This window comes from Euleptes europaea, chromosome 3 (genome assembly GCF_029931775.1).
Source record: "Euleptes europaea isolate rEulEur1 chromosome 3, rEulEur1.hap1, whole genome shotgun sequence".
Classification (NCBI taxonomy): domain Eukaryota; kingdom Metazoa; phylum Chordata; class Lepidosauria; order Squamata; family Sphaerodactylidae; genus Euleptes; species Euleptes europaea.
This window is the reverse complement of record NC_079314.1, coordinates 30,703,853-30,714,566: the sequence shown is the minus strand read 5'-3', so window position 1 is coordinate 30,714,566 and position 10,714 is coordinate 30,703,853. Positions and strand designations below refer to the sequence as shown.

Genomic DNA, 10,714 nt, shown 5'->3' with positions numbered 1-10,714 from the left:
GGTGGTTTGCCATTGCCTGCCTCTGCGTCACACCCCTGGTATTCCTTGGAGGTTGCCCATTCAAATACTTGCCAGGGTCGAGGCTGAGTGTGTGTGACTGGCCCAAGGTCACCCAGCACGTTTCCATGGCAGCGTGGGGATTTGAACCTGGGATCCCCAGATCCTAGTCTGACACCTTAACCACTACCCCACACTGGCTCTCCCTAGGATAAAACAGAGGGGAGGGGCATGAAGGCAGCCTTCAGCTCCTTGCAGAAAGGATGGAATGAATATTTAAACAAAACAAAATCTTTGCTATTAATTTATCTTATCTTCTCACTCAAGGTGGCAAACAAAACAGCCATAATATCTGGGGTGGGGGTTGTTTTTCAGGAGCATTTAAGAATAACAACTCCAGACCTGATCTGAAGGTTGGCCACACTTTGATACGTGGACTTGGACTACTCCACCCTAACCCACAGCTAGTCTTGGTGGGCCAACACAGAGCAGGTCAGGTGAGCTGGTCAGCCATCACAGATTTAGCACAATTTATCCTCCAAAAAACCTGTTCCTATTTTATAAATAAAAGCACATTCTTCAGCTTGACTCTGTCACATTTCAAATTAAAAAGCCTGTCTTTAAAATAAAAGTGGCAAGTCATTTCTCTAGGTGGGGCAATACATCCACACACACACACAGGTCCAAGACCCTCAAAAAGGGTAGCAATTACGGGTCAATGAGTCTCCTTTTGGGTCCTTGCTAAATTGTTGGGGACTTCGATGGTCCAAGTCATATGTGTTCTTAGGGCATAATCTTGTTTCATTAGCACCCTACAACTGAAAAAAAAAGTGTGTGTGTGTGTGTGTAAAGTGCCGTCAAGTCGCAGCCAACTTATGGCAACCCCTTTTGGGGTTTTCATGGCAAGAGACTAACAGAGGTGGTTTGCCAGGGCCTTCCTCTGCACAGCAACCCTGGTATTCCTTGGTGGTCTCCCATCCAAATACTAACCAGGGCTGACCCTGCTTAGCTTCTGAGATTTGACGAGATCAGGCTAGCCCCAAAATTGATATTTTTCGGATTCGGGTATATAATACCCGAAAATTTTTAGTATTTCTGAAAAAGCCAAATTTCCATACTGGTATGGGGTTTTATTTTTGATTTTTTTGTAGTCTGCTTTTTCAGCCACTGTTAAAGGTGCCAATTTTTTTGGTAAAAAAAAAAAAAAAAGCTGGAAAATGCTGAAAAGGTATTTTCAGCTTTTTCGGTTCAGCAAAGCCAAATGCACGCCCCTAGCGGCTATTATCAAAACAGCTACATGTACACCTAATGCAAATATTGTGGCAAATTTGGAGACATCTACTCCAAGGGATGAAAAGAGACATTTTACAAGATTAACAAGATTTCTCAGTGACTGTAAATCTCCACGTAGGTCTAGTTCTCACTAAGTTATGGATCCCAAGTCCTTTAGGGTTGCCAACCTCCAGGTGGGACCTAGAGAATCCCCTGAATTATAATTGATCTCCAGGCTAAAGCAATTAATCCCCTGGAGCAAATGGCTGCTTTGGAGGCATTATACCTCACTGACAATCCTCCATTCCCCAAACCCCACTGTCCTCAGACTCCACCCCCAGATTGCCCGGAATTTCCAACCCAGAGTTGGCAACAGCATCATGTACATCTTCTCACATAAATAAAAAATGCCCACCTATTGAAAAATGGATATCAGGGCGAAGGGTTCAATCCTAGCCTGACATGCTAGTTTTCTAGATGAAGGGAGGGTGTTTTTTTTGGGGGGGGCAGGACAGCAGACTACACAGGGCGAAGGGTTCGATCCTAGCCTGACATGCTAGTTTTCTAGGTGAAGACAGGGTGTCTTTTGGGCAGGACCGCAGACCACACAGTGCATCCTGTCCCCCGACTTAGGCCTGAGTTTTTCTTCCCCATGACAGCTCAGCCGGGGCTCCTTCGGTCTTCCTCGGGTGTGTGCAGTCTCTATTTCTGTTGATTTTTGTGAGTACCACCCAAGCTGATAAGCGGGGAAGCATTAGAAACAGCCCGCAAAGAACATCGGACGACTTCCCTGCCCAACACTTGAGGAAGAGGGCCCCTGCAGCCGGCTTGCTGCTCCAGCCCCGTGTCCCTGGCTGTACTGTCTTGGCAAGGACACCGGAAGAAGAGGCTTTTCCAAAGGTCACCAAGTCCCAAGGAAACAGGAAGCAAGACAATGGCTGGCCCCTTATCTCGGCCAAGCAGCCTTTCCAGAGCTGACCCCTTGTTGGGGCTGGGGAAAGTAAGGAAGAGGGCCCCCCCCCCCAATTGCTGAAGGGGGAGGGAATCTAGGGTGAGGTGACTTCCATACCCTCCCTTCACAGGGCGATTTGCACTGTCGTATACCAAGCTGAGAGTGTCTTCAGTGACAGCCCCAGGCCTGACAAAAGAGGACATGAGGTCATAGAATCATAGAGTTGGAAGGGACCACCAGGGTCATCTAGTCCAAGCCCCTGCACAATGCAGGAAATTTACAACTACCCCCACACCCCCAGTGACCTCCACTACATGCCCAGAAGATGACCAAGGTGTGCAAGTTAGAGAAATCACGCTGGTACCAAGAAGCAGCTTGGCGTAGTGAATAAAGAGTTGGGAGACCTGAGTTCAAATTTGTGCTCTGTCTGGGTGAAGTTAGGCCAATCTCTCAGTTTTTCCCACCTTGCAGGGTGGTTGTGGAGACAAAACAGAAGTAGGGGAACCTGGAACCCTGCCCTCAGCTTCTTAAGGGGACGTTCAGGGTAAAAACATGGCAGAGGACAAAAAAACCCTGCAGAGTATGTCAGCTGTGCTATGAAAGATAACTGAACCCTTCTTGTTTTTGATTTATACCTGACAAACCAGCAGTTTTGAAACACCCCCTCCCCCCGGGGCCCATTCTTCTGCTTCTTTTTTTTACATTTCCCACCCCAAAACTTCAAAATTTCAACCTGCCAACAGGACAAGTATGTCTATTTTTAAAACACCAATAAGAAAACCACATGGGGTTTTTTTTTTTGCTAAAGTTTATCACAAGGCCCCGGGGATATAGAAAGGGGCGATAATGAAGGGAGTAAAGAAACCAGCTGTTGATACTTCTCGCCGATCTTTGATGCATTTTATTTACAAACAATAAAAAGCAAAATAAATATAAAAGACTCCTCAGAATTTTAAAAACCCTCTGCGCAGACAAGGTTAAGATAGACTGCTCTTGTCTTTGGATGCTAGCTTGGTCCGTGCCTTGCTTAGGACAACTTCTTTGGAATGTAAATAATATAATAGGAGGGGGGAATATTTTTCCCCCACATCAAGTTTTGTTTAGTGACACTATACAACTGATGCTTATTGGTAGAGAGGAGAGAGGGACTTTTCGTGTGCAGAAACCACACGGGCAATGTGACATGGTGTAGGAAGAAGGGGTGGACTCGAGCTGGGGAGTGGGCAGTGCGGTACTTCTGCCCACATTACTGGGTGTGCATGGATTGCACAGCTCAGGTAGCTGCAGAGCAGACAGGGTGGGAAATCGCTGTGGGATGGGACTGTGGATGCTGGTAAACTAGAGCTTGGCTGTACCCTGTTTCCACCACACACACCCCAACACTGACAGATTGACTTGTCTCAGTTGCCCCTTGGCACCAAAGCCGAAGAAGGAGAAGAGTTGGTTTTTATATGCTGACTTTCTCTACCACTTAAGGGAGATTCAAACCGTCTTACAATCACCTTCCCCTCCCCACAACGGACACCCTGTGAGGTGGGTGGGGCTGAGAGAGCTCTAAGAGAGCTGTGACTAGCCCTAGGTCACCCAGCTGGCTTCGTGTGTAGGAGTGGGGAAACAAGCCCAGTTCACCAGAGTAGCGTCCGCCGCTCACGGGGAGGAGAAGGGAATCAAACCCGGTTCTCCAGATCAGACTCCACCGCTCCAAACCACCATTCTTCACCACTACACCACGCTGGCTCAACACTGGCAGATTGACTTGGCACTTCTCAGTTGCCCCCTTGGCACCAAAGCCTAAGGGCCAATTTAAACATGACACCGGCGCACAGGTCATTTTGCACGAGCAATAACCCCGTTCAAACAAAACGCCGGGTGAGGGCGGAGTCCCACAGGAGAGTGCTTTTGCCCGTGTCACATTTAAATCAAAGCCCTAGGGTTTGTTTTATTTCTTCACCTGAGGCTGCAAATTTGGGCCCAGGTTGTTCCACTTCAGGATGCAGGGCAGAGTTCAAACGACTGGATGGTCCTTCACTCGGCCTACCCACTGCCCTTTGAAAGCTAACAAGGCAGACAGGACTACTTTAGCCATCTTCTTGCCCTGTTTGTTTACTGGATCACGAATTTGGGGGCGGAGAAGCATTCCATTGTGTGACATTGCACCTGTAGTCGGAAGCCGAACAGCCCAGAAGCAGGTTTATTGGTTCAGCGAGTCCAAAACCGACCCTCAGAAAATGCCCCCCTATGCCCATCTAACCCCCTTGGCTCCACTTTGATGTTCGCACGGTGTGCGTGCATGTGTGTGAACACACGCCTGAGTGCCTGCACGTTCCGACTCCCCACCCTGGTGAAACGCTGGCTCAGGCCCTCAGTCCAAAGCCCCGGCCCCCTTGGCCACGCGTGAATGCGCTGCGCATCAGGGCGCACTTTCCCCCTCTCCGCTTCTTTAACATGAATAGGGGCGGCTCGGTGTTTACAAGCTGCCAGCAAAGCGGACGGGACCGGTCGCGACGTCCGGCTAAGCCCTGCCCTTTAAGCTGGTGGCAGATGCTTCACAATGGGCCTATTCAGCCAGGGCAGGGGATTACGCACCCAAAGACCCTCACATCCTGTCCAGGAGGCCGAGGGACAGGAGTTAAGACCCGAAAGAAAGGGATGTGGGGGAACCCAGCAAGGGGAGGGGGAACGGGCTTTCAACCCAGATCATACACAGGCTGTTGGGCAGAGCTCTCTCTGCGTCAGCAGAACTCCATAAACACTCATTGCAACAGATCTCATGAAAGGAAAGGAAAATTAGCAGGCGTTTGGACTGGGGAGGCCAGGGAAGAGCGAGGGTTTTCTATTTTCCAGTTGCAAAGGGGAGGAATCGGCACCAGGAAGGCACTGGATTCATCGTCGCTTGCTCCGGCGGCCCGGCATTTTGTCCAGAAAGCTGCAGGCAGTGTGAGATAGTCATCGTTGGCTGCAGGGTCTCCCTTCACCAACTCATGTGGCTCCTCAGGTGGTGTTACACATTACACAGGAGTTCTGTGTCAAACACACACACTGCTGCTGTTCAGTTTTACCCCCTTGCTGTTGAATTGCGCTGTGATGTTCCCTCTTCTGCCTTCCCATTCGTCGGTGGCTCCAGGCAAGAGCTGTGAAGCATCCATCATAAGAAAATCAAGACAGTGTTGCAGAGTAGTTAGCGAGTCGGACTAAGACCAGAGAGACCCAGGTTCATATCCCTGGTCCACATGAAATGTCCTGGGTGACTTTGGGCCAGTCGCTCACTCTCAGACTAACCTACCTCACAGGGCAGTTGTTGTGAGGCTAAAACAGAGGAGGGGAAAACATGGTAGCCCCCCCCAGTGCTGTGAAGGAAGGGCAGAGTAAAACTATAGTAGAGACATCATTGCTGGGCTACTGTTTCCAGGGGCAGCCCTGTGCTTCAGCCTCGATTCCCAATTTTTGTGGCCTTCTGCATTTCAAAAACTTGCAAAATCACCTTGAGCTGAGATGACTGAACTGAATGCCGGTGCCCCGAACACTAATGCAAAATCCCTTGCGCAAACGGCAGCTGCCCAGAAACTGCTCTCCCTCAGATAAGACACTGCAAGATCCGCAACTGCACCCTCCAGCTCAGTTTCCCTATATCAGTGGTTCCTGAAGTGGGCAGTACCACCCCCTGGGGGGCGGTGGGATTACCTGGAGGGCACTAAGAGGCAAGGGGGCAGCAGGGGGTTTCTAGAGGTGGGCCCCTTCAACTATGTTGTTGGATAGGATGGGGGGCGCTGGGGTTGAGTTTGTGGAACCAAGGGGGCGGTGGCCCGAAAAGTTTGGGAACCACTGCCCTATATAAATTGCATCAGGGGAGCCGGAAGGGAGGGGTGCAGATTTGGAGGTCCCAGACCAGGGCTGGGAGATAACACAGTCACCTCCACCCACTGGGGCAGCTATTTGCACTGTTGCCTGTAGAGTATAGGAAGTCCCCACCCCACACCAGGGGAAATAACAGCTTTGGAGGTGGAAAGGCTTTGGAGGTTCAGAAATGGTATGGGAGTGAAGAACTACCCCCCCGCCCGGCTCCTGTGCTACCATCTTAGTCCAAAAATGGCACTACAGCTACTTTTGATGGGAATGTATCCTGGAGGCCTTGTCACGGATCTTCTGCTTTCTTTTCTGCACTGACCATCACAAGCTTGGATATGCAATCGCAGTCTTGGCACGTCCACCGGTCAGAAATTAGTGAGTTAAAAAATACATCCCAAAATGCGACGAACACTGGACTTGTCTGGAAAAGCCGGTGCTCTTCTGCATACCTCTCTGCTCAGAATCTGGACAGCATCTCCATTTCTGGACTGGTCCAATGTGTATGTAGGGTTGCCAGGTCCCTCTTCGCCACTGGCGGGAGGTTTTTGGGGTGGAGCCTGAGAAGAGCGGGGTTTGTGGAAGGGAAGGACTTCAATGCCATAGTCCAATTGCCAAAGCAGCCATTTTCTCCAGGTGAACTGATCTCTATCTGCTGGAGATCAGTTGTAATAGCAGGAGATCTTCTGCTATTACCTGGAGGTTGGCAACCCTATGTGTATGGCTTGTCCAGTGCTAGAAACGCCTGACTAGATCTTGAAATGGGCCACAGCGAACTTTTTCTCTTCTGGCTTTGCTGGGATGATTCTGTTTGCCTGGGCATACCCAGGCCTGCCCAAGAGTTGGAATTCCTCCCCTGGGTAGGTTGGGAAAGCAATGGAAGTATAGACAGAATACTTTGCTAGGAAACAGGCAACCATCTGGAAGTGAAAATATATATTAGGCGGCTTTGAGGCCTGCTTGTTCTCCTGTGGTCTCCATAGGGACTGGATTGTACATGCATGAGGGAGGGCAGCTGGTAGGCTAGCCCACCCTACCTGAGGTCAGAAAGGTTTGCTGTGAGAAGCTGCCGTCTCGTGGTTTCACTGCCATAGAACAGTCTCTGTAAAAGAGGCAGCCAGGCTTGAGGAAGTGAAAGTTCCAAAATGTCTCCTGCAAGGAACTGGTGAGGTATGGAAGAAATTTCTGGAAGCCACAGGAATGAGAGAGGATGAATTCCCCTTCCTTGTAGTATGGGGTTTGGCTTGGTTGCTTGAGTCATCCTGCACAGACCCAGTCTTCAAGCCAATTTGTACGTGACATTCCTGGTTTGCTCCTGATCGGTCGGTTCCTTTGGGATGAGGGGTCAGACAGGAGGACCTCTCTTGGTCCTCCCAACGCTTTCAGGATTACCTCCTCAGTCGCAATTTCTTGATTTCTCAAGGAGCATCCAGCCAAAGCACCTGATAAGCCCAAGGCCTCAAGGACAGTTCTAGGCCTCGCAAAGTCCTGTGTAGAAATTGGATTGTGCCTGTTCGCTTTGGAGACAGACGCGAGGGTGAGAATCGGCTGTGTGGTGGATCTCAAGACTTTTTGGAGAAGGTGGTGGGCAGGGGTTACAGAAGGAAAGAAGTCTGTGCTGGTGAGCTAACGTGGGGCAGGTCCCTCCTCACTTTTTGTGGTGCATGTCCTCCATTCCGACACGGCCCCAGACACCCACTACAAAGGTTTCGATCTCACATTCATTGGTGCCGCGAGCAATGCGGAAGTAGCCATGTTCGCCCCAGTGCTGTCCCCAGGAATTAGCAGCGATCTGAAGGCAGGGGAAAGAAAACCGTGATCGTCTGTGCAACTACAAAAGGATCCCCAAAAAGCAACATATCGCATTATACAGCAATACCTTTGGATAGATTACCAATGTTAAAGTATAGCAATATGTCAGTTACCAAATATAACTGACATATTAGAAAACAGCAAGAGTCCAGTAACACCTTAAAGTCTAACAAAATTTCTGGCAGGGTGTTTTGTTAGTGTTTAAGGTGCTACTGGACTCTTGCTCTTTTCTACTGCTAGAGACAGACTAAAACAGCTACCCATCATGACATGAACACATGAAGCTGCCTTCTACTGAATCAGACCCTCGGTCCATCAAAATCAGCATTGTCTACTCAGACCGGCAGTTGCTCTCCAGGGTCTCAGGTGGAGGTCACCTACTCGCCTAGTCCCTTTAACTGGAGATGCCGGGGATTGAACCTGGAACCTTCTGCATGCCATATTATTGTTGTTTTATTTATTTATTAAAGGGCTAAAAAAACCTTCCAATGGAGTGGGGGCGAGGTGGCAGCACTCAAGGGGAAGGGGATTCAGCTCCCCCCACACACACAATTTTCCCAACACCAAACAGCCCCATGGGCGTGTGTCATTTGGGAAATTTACAGTGTAATCCTAAGAAGAGTCATGTCCTTCAAAGTCTATTGAAGACAATAGGCTTAGAAGGGTGTATATCTGTTTAGGATTGCACTGTCAGTGTGTTCTGATGGCTTCATATAAGCTTCCTCAGCAAGGCAAGTCACACGTTGCCTGGGGCAGTTTCAGGTTGGCAAAAGGGGGGGGAGGTGTAAGCCCCGGTTCCCCATGTGCCAGAACACTCATCTGAATTGGGCCTACAGACACCTGGGAATCGTTCCCATTGGGGAGGCCCAAGGCCATGTCTGGCTCTAGGGTTGCCAACCTCCAGGTACTACCTGGAGATCTCCTGCTATTACAAGTGATCTCCAGCCGATAGAGATCAGTTCACCCGGAGAACATGGCCACTTTGGCAATTGGACTCCCAAAGCCATAAAGTCCCTCCCCTCCCCAAACTCCGCCTTCCTCAGGCTCCACCCCAAAAACCTCCTGCCGGTGGTTAAGTGGGACCTGGCAACCCTATCTGACTCACTTCGTAGAAATTTCGATTGGCCACTCTTAACGTATTTTATCAGACTGTGACCTTGAACCAGCAGCAGTTAATTTTCATGGAAACATATCCCTTTATCTGTTCGAACCCCTAACCTCGCTCTTCATCGATTATCTGCAACTGCTAATTCTGTTTCAGCCACAAAGGAGAGCTCTCACGCTGAAGCTTTACGACAGGATTCACACCTAACCTTTTTTTCCCCTACATAAAAGCTCCACTTGAAAGGTTCCTGGCGAAATTTGTTCTCTGCCTTAGCTTGCCCTGCCCAATAATCTTCCCCGCAAGACGGATTCCCACACATATCTGACGAAGTGAGCTCTTACTCATGAGAGCTCACCTTGAAATAAATATTGTTAGTTTTTAAAGTGCCACTGGACTTTTACTTCATGTCTGATAGGAACATCTCTTGCAGCCTTGAGGACTTTATAACACATGAATCAAAAACAGGTGTTCTGCAACCCTGACCAAGGTTTTTCTGGATCAGAAATGGCAGCACTCACCCAATATTTCTGGTTTTGCCCGTCAGGTGTTTGCTCTTCTCCCCACCTGTAGCACACAATGAAAGGAACAATTCAATGTCTCCCCTCACCAAAAAGAGGGACCAAGCCTGAAATGCTGGAATGCCTACCCCCTTATGAACCTACCCATCCGTTCTGGTCATCCTCAGAGGCTCTGCTTCGGATGCCCCGCCATCTGAGGCTAGACAGCTGGCAACCCGAGAAAGGGCCTTCTCCATCGTGGCACCAAAGCTTTGGAACTCCTTCCCCAGGGAGGGTCATCTGCCTCCATCTATTGTTGTTTTCCACCAGTGGGTGAAGACTTTTTTTGTTTTGTTTCACATAACCCCAATAACTGTTATTCGCCCTCTTCCTTATTTTCACATATGTTGAATAAGGACATTTTGGCCATTTATGAAGGGTCAGTTTTGATGCTCGCTCAAAGCTCTATTTTTAAATGCGACCTTTAAAATGCCTATTCACGGTCCCGATGCAAAAGGAGAACACACACACACACACACACACACCCGCCGGCTCCTTCGCTCCTTCGTTTGCATAGCCATTGGCAATGGTCGTTTGCATAGTTAAGCGCGTTTGTGATTTTTCATGGTGCCTTCAGTAAATGCTTCGGTGTGGGGGCGGAGCAAATACAAAATGTCGCGTTAAAAAGGGGCTCTTAAGAAATGTGGAACAGGTATGGGCCGGCTTCGCAGTCACTTCCTGAATGACGGTTCAGAGTGAAAAACTAAAAAAAAAAATATGCGGGGCACTTCAGCTTGGAACGCACTGCTAATTACCAAGCATAAATGGCCTTTCACGCATGTTGAATAATGTACTTTCAACCCATTTTCAGTGCACTTTAGCAATAATTTGCGAGTGGATTTTGCCATTTCACACAGTCAAATCTGTTTGCAAAGTGCATTGAAAGTGTTCAGCGTGTGATAAGGTGTTTATGTTTTAGTTGATTATTTTAAAATATTTTATTTATAATGTAAATATTTTTTAACATCTGAAAGGTTTTAGTGTTTTGTTTTACGGTTCTCCGCCTTGCATGCCCTGAATTGGGTGGACAGAGAACATAGGAATGTTCTAAATGAATAAATACAATTCAGAGAAAATACCTCTCACGGGATCCTCTAACACAATCCCCAAAGCTTTAATTTTTTCCCCAAGTGTTTTATTAGCAGTAAAAACGATCTTGTTCAAAAAGATGTTCTC

The 10,714-nt window shown here is 48.6% G+C and overlaps 1 protein-coding gene across 1 annotated transcript in view; it reads right to left on the bottom strand.

Annotated features, from left to right (window-relative positions):
* Positions 1–7,530: 7,530 nt before the first annotated feature.
* Positions 7,531–10,714, bottom strand: part of TINAGL1 (tubulointerstitial nephritis antigen like 1) — a 39,078-nt gene continuing 35,894 nt past the window's right edge. The window contains exons 10-11 of the mRNA XM_056846959.1: positions 9,500–9,545; positions 7,531–7,856 (exon numbers count right to left, since the gene is read on the bottom strand). Coding sequence (XP_056702937.1) covers positions 7,713–7,856; positions 9,500–9,545 — 190 coding nt within the window. The 3' untranslated portion in view covers positions 7,531–7,712. The remainder of the gene's footprint in view (positions 7,857–9,499; positions 9,546–10,714) is intronic.